This window comes from Eulemur rufifrons, chromosome 24 (assembly GCF_041146395.1).
Source record: "Eulemur rufifrons isolate Redbay chromosome 24, OSU_ERuf_1, whole genome shotgun sequence".
In the NCBI taxonomy this organism is placed as follows: Eukaryota; Metazoa; Chordata; class Mammalia; order Primates; family Lemuridae; genus Eulemur; species Eulemur rufifrons.
Window position 1 is genome coordinate 21,217,245 of NC_091006.1, and position 17,203 is coordinate 21,234,447.

General features: G+C 36.0%; 1 protein-coding gene across 8 annotated transcripts in view; it reads right to left on the reverse strand.

Annotated features, from left to right (window-relative positions):
- The window catches only part of MTHFD2L (methylenetetrahydrofolate dehydrogenase (NADP+ dependent) 2 like), an 85,052-nt gene that overhangs the window by 46,277 nt on the left and 21,572 nt on the right, over positions 1 to 17,203 (reverse strand). For 7 of the 8 annotated variants that reach the window (XM_069458311.1, XM_069458310.1, XM_069458314.1 and 4 more), the window contains 2 exons: positions 6,723 to 6,875; positions 5,072 to 5,179 (listed from right to left, as the gene is read on the reverse strand). In XM_069458311.1, the coding sequence (XP_069314412.1) occupies positions 5,072 to 5,179; positions 6,723 to 6,875 (261 nt within the window). Of the gene's footprint in view, positions 1 to 5,071; positions 5,180 to 6,722; positions 6,876 to 8,415; positions 8,488 to 17,203 lie in introns of all 8 variants that reach the window. The other variant, XM_069458312.1, reaches the window with a different exon arrangement.

Below are 17,203 nucleotides of genomic sequence, written 5' to 3' on the forward strand. Positions count from 1 at the left end.
ACACAATGTCCCCAAAACCTTATGATAAGCACTTCTAACCTGGAGGTGGTGGGATGGGAGTAGCAGAGACTAAATGCCTGTCATCCCCCTGCCCCAGTGTGACAATGGTTCCTCCTATAGAGGCAGCAAATATCCCACTCCACTCCACTGCCAATAAGACCAAGAGTGTCAGTCCTGGTGGTGTGATCACTTTGCATGACTCATGCATTCCTAGGCGTTCCTATTTGGCTCCTCTCTTTGAAACCTAAGAGAGCTTGGCCCAACCTGCCACTGGGCTGAACTTAATCACACATACCACTCACATCACGTTGCACTGCCTCAAGCATCCACTACTGTGTTATTACCTCCCGGAGGTGGGAGATCATGCTCCCAGGCCGGCAAAAATGTTCATTTTCACAACTGGAGTCAATTGTCATAATGAAAAGGCATTCGATTGGCAAAAATCCTTGTGGTTTCCACTTAGATAGGGTGCCTCTTGAAGAAAAAAATAGCTGAGACACACAAAGTTGCAGCAGCAGGACAGCTTGAGCGTGAAAGCCGAATGCCAATGCAGTGCCTTAAGATAACACACCTTGCAAAGATGAATCCTGAAGATACAGACTGTCATCTTCTGGAGAGAGAGGACTAAGTACTTTTCCCTGCTGTAACCCACAGTGTTCCACAGAGAGTAAGTACTAGATAATTATTGGCTGAAAGAATCAAGAATATCACAGGGCCCATAGGACTCAAAACAAAATCAGCTGGTTGCTGGTCCTACCAAAATACTCCTTAAAAATGGTCCCAGGAACAGTGCCACCACAATGATGCCACAACCTTTCAGTTAAAGGAGCAGCATGCAACCCCATGCTGTGGCGATTTAAGGGGACCTATTTTGATGAGACATCCTGCATAAGAATAAAAATATGTAGAGAGGCGCTTACTATAAAAGAATTTGAAATAACATCAGATCGTGAATTCCTCTCATGACAATGAGTAATCACACATAATACCTTGGTCCTTATGGCACCTTGTTATCTTGAAGGGAAAAAGCTGTTTTAGAGAAACTGGAGAGTTTATCTCTTATTTCCTCATGGTAAAACTTAAAATAAAGACTTTGTGCTAGAGCAAGTGGTATTCAGGTAAGTTACTACGTACAAAGAAGTTAAAAGAATACACGGTAATCTATAGGTGGTCACAATGATACTCAAGCATCCTAATAATTAGTGGGGCTCATAAGAAGAGACCCTCCACTGTCAACCTCCTTACGTTACCTTAATTAACCACAGGCTTCCTCAAGCAATCATGGACTTCCCTAAGTACTCAGAATGTTTACCAAGGGATGCCAAATTTTACATTGTGCCACTGAATATTTACAATTTGCATTACCAATAGTTGTATATCATGTCCCCTTGCACCCCATCACCACCACCAAGACTAGCTTTGGGAGGATAGGAATCCTCTCTCACCTACTCTCTATAAACTGCACAGTGGCTCAAAGGCCACGTCCTCTACACAGCCTTCTGTGATGGCTGGTCCTCAGCAGGAGGTGATCTCCTTCCTTGCTTCCTTGCCATGTTGAGTGTCAGCAAAATCCCTTTACTTCAAGATTTTAGCACATTCTCACTCCTCTAAATATTTCAAGCCCTCAGGGAATTAATAAAAAGCTTTGTCTCGAAAAAAAGCTGGGATCCATGTCCTTAATATCAAAACTAAAAGCTAGCCATGAATAGATACATATTAATCAAGCTAAATTATAGCATGGCTATTTTCCCTCTCGTGCAATTATCTTTGGCTTTAAGACAAAAATGAATCATTAGGGTTCTGAATGTATTCTGGCAAAGAAATACACAGTGTGAGCTGAACACTCAACATCGTGAGTGTCATTATTACAAGTTCTATAGATATGAATTTGCTGAGTTAATCCTCCTTCATTATCTCTATTAGCTAACAATGCACACAGAGTCACTGCACATAATTGCTGCTCTAACAGACACGGACATTTGAAATATTGACTTTCCCACAGCCTCCAAATCTTCAGTAAGCAGTTCTCACCGATTCATTATATGAATAATACATGTCAGCACACTCCTAAATATGTATAAGATTAAACACTATCCATATTACAAACCTTCCAATTTCATTTTTAGTATAATTTGTTACCTTTTAGATATTATAATTATAGTGGCACCTAGGTACCACTATGATAAAGGTGAGTTTAACCATCTGGCTTATAAGTAACCAATATTACAACTAATTCTACTCCTACTTCAATTTTTAACATATAATCAAGTGAGAATATTTTATAACACAAAGTATAAAATATTTTTTAAAGTAATATGTTTTTACCCTACAATTCTTTCCCCAGAAGTCATTGTTACCATCAATTTGTATTTATCTTTCTCATGAGTGCTTTAATATTTTTACTACATATGTATACATCTATAAATAACCCACATATGATAAAAAATAAAATAACATATTTTATGACATAGTATTATCTACTTTAAAACTGCATAAAGAGGAGGAAAATTAATTTTCTTAGAAGGGTATGTTATAGACAAATAAATAATTCAAAATTGAAATATATCAAGAAATTAATATACAATTACTGATTCCTACCAAAACTGTGCATTGTAGAAGTTCTATGTGGAGAATAATGATGTCACATTTCTAATTAAATAATTAGATTTTATAAATTCTGAGTTTATTCAAATTATTATAAAAAAGACGAGATATGATCCCAAAAAGGCAAATACAGAACCCACCGGAAAAAGAAAATCAAATTTCAAATAAAAGTAAAAATGACAACATTAACCTCAGATCATGTTACTTTACACTTTATGGTTAGCATGGGTACAGATTATTGACTTAAGTACAATAATGAAAATAATAGTAATAGCCACAGCTATATGTACCAACAGCTTACTTAACTTACTATATGTCAGACACTGTAATCAGTACTTCATATCCATAATCTCATTTAATTTTCACAATAACCAAGTAAGGAGATATTACTATTATTGTCATTTTACAAATGAGGAAAGTAGAGTCCTACACAAATTAGATGACTTGCCCAAGGTCACAGGATTTGGCAGTGAAGGTGTCTGACTCCCTGTCTATCCTTCTAACCTCAAAGTCAGCACCCAGCTTCCGGTTCTGGAACCCTAGTTCCTTGTGTGCACTTGAACATGTTCTCTGAAGTCTCTAAAGCTCATTTCCTTTAGTAGAAAATGGGAATAACATTAATAGATACCAGAATTATTGAGAACTAAATAAGATAGCTTATGAGAAAGTACTGAGCAAATCATGGAGATACACAATGCTGTTTGTCATGTTACTGATGAAATTAGAAAATAAAATGTTGAAAATGAAGAAAAAATTACCTATTGGCTCTTGGTCAAAACTTCCCAAGAAAAGTAGTTAACTCAGGTAAACATTCCTGATAGTTTTACCTTGCCTAACATAGAAACTATTACATAAAGGCAAATATGAATCAATGTCTTTACTATAACCTATGAGATAGCTAGATAAGTAACAGATTAAGCTAGAAGTAAGTCATGAAACTAGGAATGCAGCTTTGGAGATGAACACCATGAAAACTGTCATATTACCAGTTTAGCCTTTAAAAGAGCTGTTCAAAAACTAAAGCTTTTTAGTTACCTGGAGGCATTTTCGAGCTCCAATTTACTATGATACACATGCACATATTGATTTCTGGCAATATTTAAATTCTTAGGCACAGAAAGGAAAAATAATATTCAAAAGCTTCATCATTCATCATTTTAGATATGAGGTTTATTTTTCCATAGGGCTTTGTGTTTTAAAAAATTATTTCATATGCATTATGTCAACCAAGATCCTAAAACAAGTAATATAGAAAATCTGAGATCAGGAAAGTGGAATTCACGAAGGTTAATAATGATTAGAAATCTATATATCTATATGTGGTGTTGTGTGCGCATACGTGTGCATGTGTGTGTGTTGTACATGAGCATGTAGGTATCTCCCACTCTGGTTAAATATTAGAAAGCAAAAACGTATCCCACATCTTATTCGGAATTAAAGAAAACAATGAAGCATTTAGTGTATCAAAGATTAGGGGAAAAAAAGACTAGGGGCAGTAAATGATAAAGAAAGTAACCTGGGGAACAGACACGCCTGGAGCTCTGACTTGGGGGGAAAGGCGGTACAGGAGCAACGTATGTAACCTGCAATTCTGTATCCCCCATAACAAGATGAAATAAAAAAAAAAAAAAAAAGAAAGTAGTAAAAATCCCTAACACATACATAGAGCAATAACTACTGTATTAAGAATATGAACTTGACCTTTTACTATGTTAGAATAAGATGCAGAATTTAGCAGGCAGTGATGAGCGGGGTAACCTGTGTGCCCTCTGCCCACAGCACTGGCTGAGGCAACCATGAACAATGCCCCATCACCCCTTTGCTGGACTTCCTTCCCATCCCTGGGGAGCTGCTCAGCATCTAACTTTTAGGCTGCTGAAAAAACCAAGGTCTTAAGATGACGTTCAGATTACAAGCACCTGGAAAATATGGCCAGATGTTCTCAAACACCATCACATTTTGCTGGGCTTTCTCCGTGACTTGGGGTGTCACTGCTCCTTTCAATTCAATGATTAGTTGTCTAACCTAGACAATCAGTTAACAACTCTAAGCCTCAGCTTCCTTGTCTATAAAATGAACTAACTAGCTGACCTCTAAAGTACTAAGACTTTGTCACCGTAGGAATTCTACATCCAACAATCCGCGGTTTGGGTTTTTGTTTTCTATTTTTTTTAGGCATGCGATTTTTATGTATCTAGTGGTTTTTCAGCTGTCTCAATGTCTATAGTGTTAACGATTTGAAGAAAGTGTATATAGCCAAAAGAAAAAATGGGAACAAAGGAGCCACAGATTTTCAGTAATTCTTTTATTCACTTTCAAGGCTTTCACATCATTAAATGAAGAATAAAGGAAACCTTTAATTGCATAAACACACAAATACGCTAAGTTGGTTATCAAAAGTCTTTACTTGATGATATAAAAAGTAAGAAAATGTTAGGAGTGATAGAATCTGCAAGGTCCCACCTACCTCCGGGCCGTTCGTGCTCTCCATCCGTGTGTAAAAGCATGGCAATGGGCATCCCTACGTTCTTGGATCTTCCAGCCACAACCACATTTTTCCCAAATGTTTCAATTCCTTAAAAAACAGAGTTTGATTTAAATGCAGAATCAACAAGAAGAAAATTAAACATTTGAACAGCCAACTGAAACATTCTTTAAAAATTTCTAATAAATATGGATTATTATGTGTCTTGTCTATGTTCCCAATTCATTAGTTATAAATAATTCTTTTTATACTTCTTGTATTTGTCATTTCCTCTCCAATTATGTGCTCATTAAAAAAAACCACAAATATTATCAAGTTTCTGTTAAATTACTTTTTTTTTTTTGAGACAGAGTCTCACTGTGTTGCCCAGGCTAGAGTGAGTGCCGTGGCATCAGCCTAGCTCACAGCAACCTCAGACTCCTGGGCTTAAGCAATCCTTCTGCCTCAGCCTCCCGAGTAGCTGGGACTACAGGCATGCGCCACTATGCCCGGCTAATTTTTTCTATATATATATTTTAGTTGGCCAGCTAATTTCTTTCTATTTTTAGTAGAGACGGGGTCTCGCTCTTGCTCAGGCTGGTCTCGAACTCCTGACCTTGAGCAATCCACCCGCCTTGGCCTCCCAGAGTGCTAGGATTACAGGCGTGAGCCACTGCGCCCGGCCTCTATTAAATTACTTTTAAACACTGAGATTCAAAAGGAGAGTTAGAAGTGCAGAGGCTTCAAATATATTAACTACTAATTATAAAGTAAGCAAAGTACAATAATGTCAAACTTAATTGGCAATCAAACTTTGAGCAAAGCTATGACAAAATGAAATGAGGAAAAAAGGCATTTTTCAAAAAACTTATACACCTTACTCCATAGTAAGGAAGCACTAAATTTACTAAACTTACAGACTCAGAAGGGTGTGAACGATAAAGTCTGCAGATTTAACACTACCTCTTTTGGACTCAGTTTCTTCTAAGTAAAATGAAGAAGTTAGAACTAAGATTTTTCCAAGTATTAACATTCTAAGAGTATGATTCTAGGATCTGCTTTCCTTTGGAAATTTTCTCCATCAATTAGAAAACAGCAGATTAGAAAGGAGAAGATGCTGACAGAAATGGAAGTGACAGCGGTGAAGGCAGGAGAATCGTCAATGCACAAGGCAGTGTGGAGTCAGTTAACGCAGGGGTAAGCATCTCCACACACCTCAAGAGTCTGTGAGAACATACAGAGTATCTAGGCCAGTACAAAGGTAAACGTTTATAATGAAAGCCAAAGTCAATAGAAATTGTTCATATATGATCAGCACATTTTTTTAAAGGTAAGTAAAAATATAATACATTTTGGAAAGGTTTTCATCAAAATACTAAGTTTATAATTTAAAAATAGGCAGACACAACTACTATTTGGAAAATTCACTGCCTACGAGTTGCAACAGTTATCTGCAACCTGGCACATGTTCCTCATTTTATTTTATTTTGGATTATTTTTTGACTTTTATAACTTTATATTTTTCTACAGACTGAAGTTTTAGGGATTATCATTTTCTGTCATGCTGTAGGACTGAGGTGTTTCCCTCAAGGCAATGCACAAATGTTCAGCTCAGCGCCTACCACCCATGGCCTGCAGACCACAAGTTACCAACCTGTTCTTTTGATTATTTCCCACACAGCACTGGCGGTGGCAGGTATGAGAGAATGCTGATCAAGGCACAGTCTTCCTATGTTGATAATGTGATATCCGTCTACATCTTTTTCTGGGGCGATTCCATTACATACTGTTCGTTCATCCACGTGGCCTAAAAAGTAAATAAAATTGGTCTCATTTTAAAATTGTTATTTATTTGAAACCCTGGAAAATGAAATCTGGTGACCTGTACCTATAGCCAAATCACTGTGGTTCAGCTCCAAGAAAGGTATAAAACCATTACTCTTTTCTTTTCTTGCCACCAAAATAGTAAGCCAAAGTGCTCCTGACTGATGGCTATGATTAAGTGCTATTAGACTATATGCAATTACAGGGGCAGAAGTGGCTGCACTGGTGGAAGGGAAAAAACTGGAATAAAACAGTATCGATGAGATCTGGGAACAGCCAGGTGTTGTATCTTTGCCTTGGTAAGCCTGCATATTTTTAAAGGGTTTAAATCCGTGTTTCTCTGATACAAGACATTCTGCTATAGGGCTTCTTTCTATTAAATACTTTGAGCAATGCAGATTAAAAGGGCTTTGTTAGTGTTAAGAATAGTCCTAACATCATTAGTTCCTAGCTTCCTCTTAAATTACACAAGAAGAAAGCAAACATGAAACACACACACACATAGGCACACACACACATACACACACACACACACACACACACACATATACACCACCTTTCCCTAATACACTAGGACAATGAAATCCAAAATATCGTGATGGTTAGCTACATAGAAGGAAAAGAACAGAACCTGAGTGATAAACTAATGAAATGAGATACGGGATGCTAATCATCTCATTTTAAAAATTAAATAATAAGTGTAGAAATATAAAATAGGCTCATATTACTCTATGCAAAGTAGCTTAAGTTACCACTAACCTAACAATGAACCCATGTTCCTAATATATTGAAAATCCATGTGCCTAATATATTGCTATGTAAAAGTTTCTTTGTCTATTACACAACGGATGCCATTTGGGCATAATTAAATGTTTTTAAAACATCAAAGCCCAAGTTCAAACTTCTCAGAGCTATGCCTTGTGTCTTTTATCTTTTGTATTCTAAAAGTGACCAGAGCCACTTTACTTTAAATAGATTCAATTTGCTAGCATTAGACTACCAAAACCCTTTAAATATGCAAAAGGAGTCATATTCAAATAGGACTGGGACTTTGGAATGTTTCTCCAATCAATAGTCTTTCATTTTCAATAATTTCTTTCATTTTATAATGTTTTAGTAGGGTAAACCTCTGTTTTCTCTGAAGCTAGATCATTATAAAGATTCTAGTAAAACTTTTTATAAAAATTACATGTTTTATTTACTATTTGAGGACAAAAATAGCGATTGCTTTTTAAAAAACATCTGGATGATGTTGATCATGGTGATAATTCCGAGTCATTTTTTAGTCACCTCCCACTCATGCAGAAGTTTCATGACATGAATACTTTTTTGCAATGAAATCAAAAGTTTTATAAAGAAAAAGAAAAATAATCATATTTGAAATCTCCACTTTTTAGCTAAGGCTCAAATCAGTTCATTTCTAAGTTCAAAAAAATGGCTAATACATGAACACGTATGGGCTGAGCCATAGGCTGAAATAATTCAACAGAGCTATTTGTAGATTTTAAGAGCTATCCTCTTACCCATAAGCCTCAGCTACACCGAATTTCACCATCTGGTCTGTGCTGTTCCATTCACTGAAAACAACACTGCAGCTGTAAACAAATAATTCCTCTCACACACCAGTTGAAATACATGAGAAGAAATGTAAACATCTGAAAATTTGGAAGGCAGAACTAGAGACTGGTGATTATAGACCTGTCTACTTGTGTACTTCCTAAACTTCAACTCAGATGATAGATCACCATTTCAGAACAATTTTGTATTAATCTACTTAAGTATTAATGTTAACAGTTTAAAAGATAGATGTATGGACATACAACGGGTTTAACATAAAAGATTCATAAAAACTGAGCTTATTCAGTCTAAAAGAAAATAAGTCTCATATGAGTAGACAAAAAATGTTAAGATCATAAAAATCAAGAAAATCAATTCATACATCATTTTTATGTAATTATATGTTATCCCAGCAGCAGATTAAATCTGATATACATCCTTTGCCAGGAGAAATCTACTTTATATTACATAGCACACAGTGTATAGTAATAATTAAAAACTAAAATTAGAGAGGCCTACCCCCAACTCCTAATAAGATATTTGTTAACCCTAAAATATCCCAGGAATGTACTGTTTCTTCTGGGGCCCCAAATACAACACGATTTCTAGATTAAATAATATATGTCTAAGCACATGAAAAAGGCATAAAACATTTTATAGCTAATAGTATCCCCTTTAATTATATGAATAAGAGAAATAAATACATTTCATGCTTTAGACTGATGGCTACTGAAAGTCTCCTGAAAGTCTCACCCTTGGGGCACATGACTTGAAGAGAAAAAACGATCATGAGACTCAACAGCATCAATTTTCTCATAATAGTTTTAAAACATTTTTGATTCACAGAATACACTGGCTAACAACAGGCCACTTAACATCTTACCCAAATGAATATAAAACTGGCAATATTCACATTGTGTTTTCCCCCCTTTTTATATTTAAGATCATGGAGAAGTCATTAAATCATGCTAGGAAAAAAAAAAAGTCATCAAATTTAAAAAAATACTACTGCAATAAAATAGCTCAGAGAATGCCTTTAGGAACCACACTGTAGAACTACTACAGTGAATATACATTTTTGTAATTTGTTTATAATATGTTTAATTGCCTCTGAACAATGAACAGAAAAAAATAAGACACAAATAAATTGGTTTATTTTCCACCTAAGGATTTTTACACTACTGTTTCAAAATACCTCCTTTCACTTCCCCCAAGCCTGTTGGATAAGTACAAGTTAATCAGCACAGTAAACAGTGTGTCCTTTAGCTTGATTCTATTTTTTTCTATAGTCTCTTATCTGAGTGCTCCATCCCTTTTCCAATTATCATCATGACACATCTTCCTCTTTAATCACACCAGACTGTGTCCATTCCCCAAGCCCTTAGCGTTAACTTTTGCATTACTATTGCTCATGATGATTTTTTTCACTAATAATTCCCTTCCTCTCAGGTTTGTCCCATCCCATTCATTCTTTAATACATTGATCAATTGCTACCTGTTTCCTTATCACAAATTGAAATGATACTTTTTCTGCTCTGCTCGCCCATGAAACTGCTATAAAAATACTTAGCACATTAGCTCAGTTAGTTGAACACGTTAGGTAATTATCTCTCTCACCTATGAATGTGAGCCTTTTAAGATACAGACCTTGTCTTAGTAAACTGATTCATCTATAGCTTTCTCCATCTCAGCTGATGACAATCTCATTCTTCCGTGCTTCTTGCCAAAAAACCTGAAGTCATCCTGAATACCTCTCTTTCTCTCATATCTAACATCCAGTAGATGGGAAAATGCATTGATTCTCCCTTCATAACATATCTAGCATTTCACTAGTCTTACCATGTCCATGATACTACACTAGTTTGAATGGACATTATCCCTCCTGTGAATTCTTGAAGCATCCTCCTAATTAGTTCTCTGCTTCTACATTTACACCCATACAATCTATTCACAAAACAGCAATAGGGTTATACTTTTGAAATTCTTGTCTGATCACACTGTTCTTCTTCTAAAACCCCTGCAATGCTATTTACCTTAGAATGGCAAAACAAAAACAAAAACAAAAAAACACCTGCATAGTCTGTACTGCTCCGAAACCCTAGTTATCTATCTGATCTTATCACTGGTTACTCTCAATTTATTCAGATCATACTGGTCTCAAAAACATCACGTATTTTGCTACCTTGGCTATAGCTTTCTGTCTGCCTGGAAGGCTTTCCCCCCAAAAATTGTCACTTCAGCTAAATCCTTCCCTTCTTTGATGTTTTCTTAAATGCCACATTATTGGTAAGGACTATTCTGACCACACTATTTAAAAATGTAGATTCCACTTCTATTAATAGGGAAGTAGCTTATATTGTACCAAACTTCTCACAGAAAACAATTGCAAATTTTGGAAAAATTATTTTTAAAAAAATAACTATCTAAAAAAATGGAGTCACTAAGAGACAGATTTGAAGAAGAGTGGACATCTGAAAGAAAGTAATGCCACTGAAAGAGTTTCCCATTTTGGAGGCTTTTCTAGTCACAGAACAGCTAGAATTTGGATATAAACCTACAGTCTTACTTGTTTAAGGAACCAAACGATGAAATTTGGGGATACTACCATAGTTGAAAATTGAAAGGGATATATCCAGGAAAGGAGAAAGCCACAGGGGGAGAGAAGATTCAAATATTGTACATAAGTTCTGCCCAAATCTCTCATTGACCCCTGAACAACACACACCAGAAGTAAACTCCAAGAAGCCCATCTAAGTCTAAGAAAACTGCACAAAGATTGTAGATTTGTTTCACCAAAGGAGAAACAAAGCCTGAAGTCCTCAGTCTGATACCGGCATTTACCAAAAAACTTACAGTTAACATCATACTTAATAGTGAAATACTGAACCTTTTTCCTTAAGCTCCAAAGAAGGTCCATTCCCACCATTTTTAGTTAATGTTTTATTGAAGATCCTAGTTAGTATAATAAGATAAGGAAAAGAAAAAAGAGAGATCATAAAGGAAGAAGTAAAACTCTCTAGTCACAGATAGTGTACTTGCTTGTATAGAATATCCTAATGAATTTATAAAACAATTACTAGAACTAATAAACTCAATTTAGCAAGATCACAGATTATAAAGTCAATATACAAAAACCAATTTCATTTCTGTATACAAGCAGCAACTATCAGAAAATAAAATTTTAAAAGTACTATTTACAAAATAGATGTCTGCCAAATCAAACTATTTAGCTATAGTCTCTTAATGGGTTAATTATTTTCTAGGAGTAAATGAGAGAGAGATACTTTTAGAAGCTAGATTAACTGTTCTCAAGCCAATAAATACTTAAGTTACACCCTTTGAGTTCTACATCAAGATTTCAAGACACAAAATACTTACCAGGTACCTACCATTTGCCCAATATCATTTAAGAGCTGTTTCATCATCAAGGGGTGAGGGGACAGAAAAGGAATGGGAAGTGACTCTGATCTCACCAAGTTACTCCACCCCCAAATTGGGGAATACAGCGGAGCTTGGAGGTGGAATGGGAGGTGTTCTCTACGCCAGAAAGGGGTGCGTCTGGCTCTCCACCCTTCCTGAGCCTCCCTCTCCTACAGCCACAGAGACTGTCCAGGATGTCCCCAGACAGGCTTACTTCACAGGTTGTAAAAACACATTAATGCAGTTGGAACCTACACATGATGGAAAGGTTGCTGACCTTTGCCCTATATGATGCTCTTGCGTGAGCTGAAGAGTACCTGGAAATCATAAAATTGCCTTACTCTCATGAGCAGTGTTGGAGACACCCTGGTTTATTAAGCCCTTGGATTCCTAGGCACTACACACAGTAACTTCTGTCAAACTCACAGTACTGCCCTCGAAACAGAGCATATTCTATAGAAGAAAACACTCAGATAAGTGAGCATGTCCATTCTAATAAGCATCTTTTACACACTCAGGGGAAAAGAAGAGATGCTCTGGGGACCTTGCTTGCAAAGTTCCCAAGGACAGAAATTCAGTTTCAGATTGTTTTCTAACTACGCCTTTCCCCTAGTGCCTAACACAGAGTTATATGCTGATTGGATTCTAGGTAAATATTTATTGACATGGTAAATGAATGAAGACAGTCAGAGAGCTACAAAATAAGTAGATCTTTTTAAAGACTTTCTGCAAAGAAATATCCATTTTTCAGAAGGCCTTTTGATTTTGGTAAATACTTTGTTAGCATTTCAAGCTGAATAGACTCAAAAACAGATGAGTATATCATAGTAAAGGAAAGAAAAAGATGAAAAAGAAAAGAAGTAACTACTGTGGTTCAAGAAATTCCTGAATTTGAAGATATTGAGAAGTCATCCCAAGTTAGATGATACAAGTTTGTGATAGCTACTGCTCAAAAATACATAATTCTATAGATTTGGGTGACTAAAAGACCTCCTGGGATGGTTTCCATCTGGGTATGAATGGGGAGAGACATAAACAGCTACAGAGACCAAGCAGTCCTAGTAATATGTAAATAATATCTCAATGATTTACTCAGCTTCCAGAATAAACCATTAACCTTTAAAATAACAAACAAACAAACAAAAACACTGCTTGCCCAATGGTGCCATCATGTGGTTAACATATCCCACAGGCAGAAGAGTTGGTCTTCCATTTTTCTTCCTGCTGTTCATAAATTCTTTGATAACAAATTACCTATGAGATTATTTTTTTTTAAAGGTGGATAAATGATGGTAAGGATGGCTTTGTTTCTGAGTAAACATACAAATTATGTCAAAAATAATTTGAAACAAAATATTCCATTTGAACTCTGGTCTTTTTTCTTTGAAGGAACCTCAAATGCAGAAATTGGATTAGTCATAATTCATGGCTTGTGGCACAATCTCAATATTGGCTCAAAAACAACAAAATTTTAATTACTAGATTTTTTTCATAATAAACCAGGCATATACAAATCCACTACTCAAAACAAAAGTTATGGCCTTGACAATGATCTATATTTAACTATATAATCATCCATTAACCAATCCCCTTTCCTGCTCCAATCTGATGTAAACTTGGTCCTGAATCCTGTGCTTATCATTCTTTTGAATTCTTTTTTATATCATTTTATTGTATTTATTTATATTCCTAATAGATTTGGTTTTAAAAAAAATAGCTTTACGGAAGAATACTTGAATATAACATACTGCATATATTTAAAGTGTACAATTGGACAAGCTTTGACATATGTGTATACTGGTAAAATCAGCACCACAATCAAGATAAGGAACATATCCACTACCCTGAAGAGCTTCCTCATACCTACCATGTAATCCTTTTGAAGGGAATAAAAATATTTCACCCCAAAAGATGTTTCTTTGACTTATTTTGAGATGGCTGTCAGAGGGCCAGCAAACAGAAGTGACCCCGCAAAGCTGTCTTTTGTGAGGGATCTATGGAGAATCTGCATTAGTACAGCCTGACCTTCCCAGGTCTGGATCTAGGAAAGATTAACTGAGAGTCTGACACCTTTAAAAGTCTGAAAAGAAATATTTACCATCTATTCTCTCTGATGGCCGCCATCTGTGAGGTTTCAGCTATATAACAAGACCACCTTTGCTAGCCAAGCCTCTCTTCTCTCCCTCCCATAACCTGTTTTGCCACAAAACCGGATTTACCACCATAACCTGTTTCTGGCCATGCTCTGAGCCTGCATTCCTTCTGTTACCTCAAGATAAGCTTCTGCACTACACTGTGGGGTTGGGTTTTCATTCTGAAGGCTCCCAGGTATACATGTCAACTAAGTCTGTATGCCTTTTCTCCTACTAATCTGCCTCATGTCAGTGATTTTCAGCAAACCTTCAGAGGGCCAAGGAGAATTGGCCCCTATACTTTCCTCCCTCCCTGTCCTATCCCCTCATCCCCAACCAACTATAAATATCTGCTGTAGACTGAATTATATGCCCCCCCCAAATTCATATGTTGAAGCCCTAACCCTTAATATGATGGCATTTGGAGATATATTTAGATGAGGTCATTAGTGTGGGGCTCTTGTGGTATGTTTTAGTAACCTTGTACGAAGAGACACCAGAGAGCTTGCTGGCTCTTTCCATCAAGTGAGGACACAGTGAGAAGCCTCCGTGTGCAAGCTAGGAAGAGACCTCTTACCAGAATCCAGCCATGCTGGCGCCCTGAGCTCAGATTTTCAGTCTCCAGAACTATGAGAAAATAAATTTCTGTTGTTTAAGACACCCATTCTATGGCATTTTCTTATGACAGTTCAAGCAGACTAATGCACCACTGATCTGCTGTCACTATATATTAGTTTATATTTCATAGAATTTTATATAAATGGAATCATAGAGTATGTACTCTTATTTGTCTAAATACTTTCATTCAGCATAATTATTTGGAGATACATACATGCTATAGCATGCATCAATATTTTATTCTTTTTTATTGTTGAATAGTATTTTTTTACTACAACTCAATACAAGCCAAAAGCAAATAAAATGCCCACCTAGAAGAATAAAAAAGAATATAACGTGAATAAAAGACATCTTTCTCTCCTTTACAAAATGATCACTTATTGATACAGACAGATTCTATGTACAGTAATGGCAGGTGTAGAGAAGCATGCACATATGGTCATTTTTATTTCTCCCTAGCTTTAGGGCCAGCTACAGGACAAACAGCGAGGCTGCAGACACACAATTATATCTTGAGTACTTCCAATTCTGACCAAAGTTGTACAGCTTCTGAACATAAACAGGGGCTTAGCCTATGACAGACCCAGTACTATTAAACAGTACAGAGTTCTATCTCATCTCTTCGCTTTCTACCCAAAAGAGATGCATGGAAACTTGCTTGCACATTCTGTTTAAGCCTAATGCACACTTGTCCTCCAACATAAGAATTATAATTCTAATTTGGAATTTCTCTTACTCAAGACATTGCCCTAATTGTGAAAAATCTCAGATTTCTAATCATGAAATAATTTGGAATCCATTTACTAACCAAATTATAGAAAATCAGAGGTATAATCAACTAGACTCATTGCATTTGTTCAGTTGCTTATTTGTTCATTATAATAATCCCATGAGATATGTACAGGAGAGGCTATATTAATCCACTTCCATATAGCCAAGCTACCAAAATGACTAATGAGTTCCATTCCTTCTGTAAAACATTCAGGCTGATGCACAGGGCTTGCTGAACATACCTGTTGCGTTTCATGATAACCAAGAGAAAACTTTTTGTATTTCCCAGTCTGTCATTGCCAGTTCTGTCATGGTAAATTATACAACTTAAGTAAAAAATGATATAAACCAATGACAATGCAGAATGAAAAGAAAACAGCTGTTATTTTTGTGAAAACTAAGTTGAGTGTTCTGGAAAGACCTTGAGAATTAAAAAGAACCAGTAATGACTTAGATAAAGGCAAGGCAACTTTGAAGATTGGGGGATATTATAAAAACCTACATGAATTTTTACTCAGTTTAATCTCAAACTAAAAATTATAGGCAATGAATTTTAGGTATTATTAATGAAAGAAACAGTACGTAATTCCAATCAGTGGGCTCCAAAAGGCTTTGAGCCATCAAAACATTAATGAATGAATATTTAAATGTTTTATGTTATAATGTTTAAGGTACATATGCTTTATGATTTCCTACTTTAATGAATTTTTTCTATTAACTAACTATATACAAACTATATACTATGCATACAAATAAGTAGGATAAAAGGTTGATTTTTCAATTCTCTAATTTTACAAAGAGGAAATTAAGACTCATCAAAGTTAAGTGACAGTCAGTAAGTCATAAAGCCAGATTATAAACTTAAACTGTATATATCTATATCTACATGGCATCTTCTTGCTAGCAATAATGGACCACTATGCAATTATAAAAATAAAACACAGGCTGTTTCGGGAGGAGTAGTACATTTAATATCTTTCTTTAATCTCACTGCTACCATTCTTGAACCTCATGAAAAAGAAATTGTAAATAAAGATAGAAATACCATTATTGAGCAAGGTAGAACCATAAAAACTATAGGTTACAAACTTGGAAGCAGGAAGACAGGATAGATCATCGAATTCTAGTCAAGATGATGGTTACAGGCAGTAGGAACTTGTGTGTGAATGTTTAAAATGTATGTGCTTATGTTATGCCTTGTTATGTCTGAGAGGCAGTATAATGTAACATGAAGTTAAAAAGGCAGGCTCTGGAATCAGACAGCCTGGGTTTGGGTCTTGGCTCTACCATTTACTAACCGGCAAGATTGGTCACTTCATTAACCTCTCTGTGTTTCAATCTCCTTCCCTGTAAAATGAAGATAATTCCTACCACAGACAGGTGTTTTGGGGATTAAATAAAATAATCTCTATAAAGCAGTACCTCCCACATAGTAAGCACACATTACTCACTGGTTAACACTGATAGGTTGGTGAGGGTACTAACGTAATGTTAAGAGTATCGTTGGCATGGGAGCCAGTCTGCCTGGATTCAAATTCCAGCTCAATTACTTATCAGCTCTGCGAACTTGGAGAAAGTTACTTAACCTCTCTGTGCCTCAAATTCCTCATCAGTAAAATATATATAATAGCTCCAACTTCACAAGATTATTGGGAGGATTCATTGGGTTAACATATGTAAAGTGCCTAATCTATACAAATGCCTTATGTAACCACTGTTAGATATCATTGATTTGTATATTATTGGCATTTCGGCTACATAGAAAACTTCTTTTTCTCACAGCATCCGGGTATTTGTTATAACCGTGGTCCCT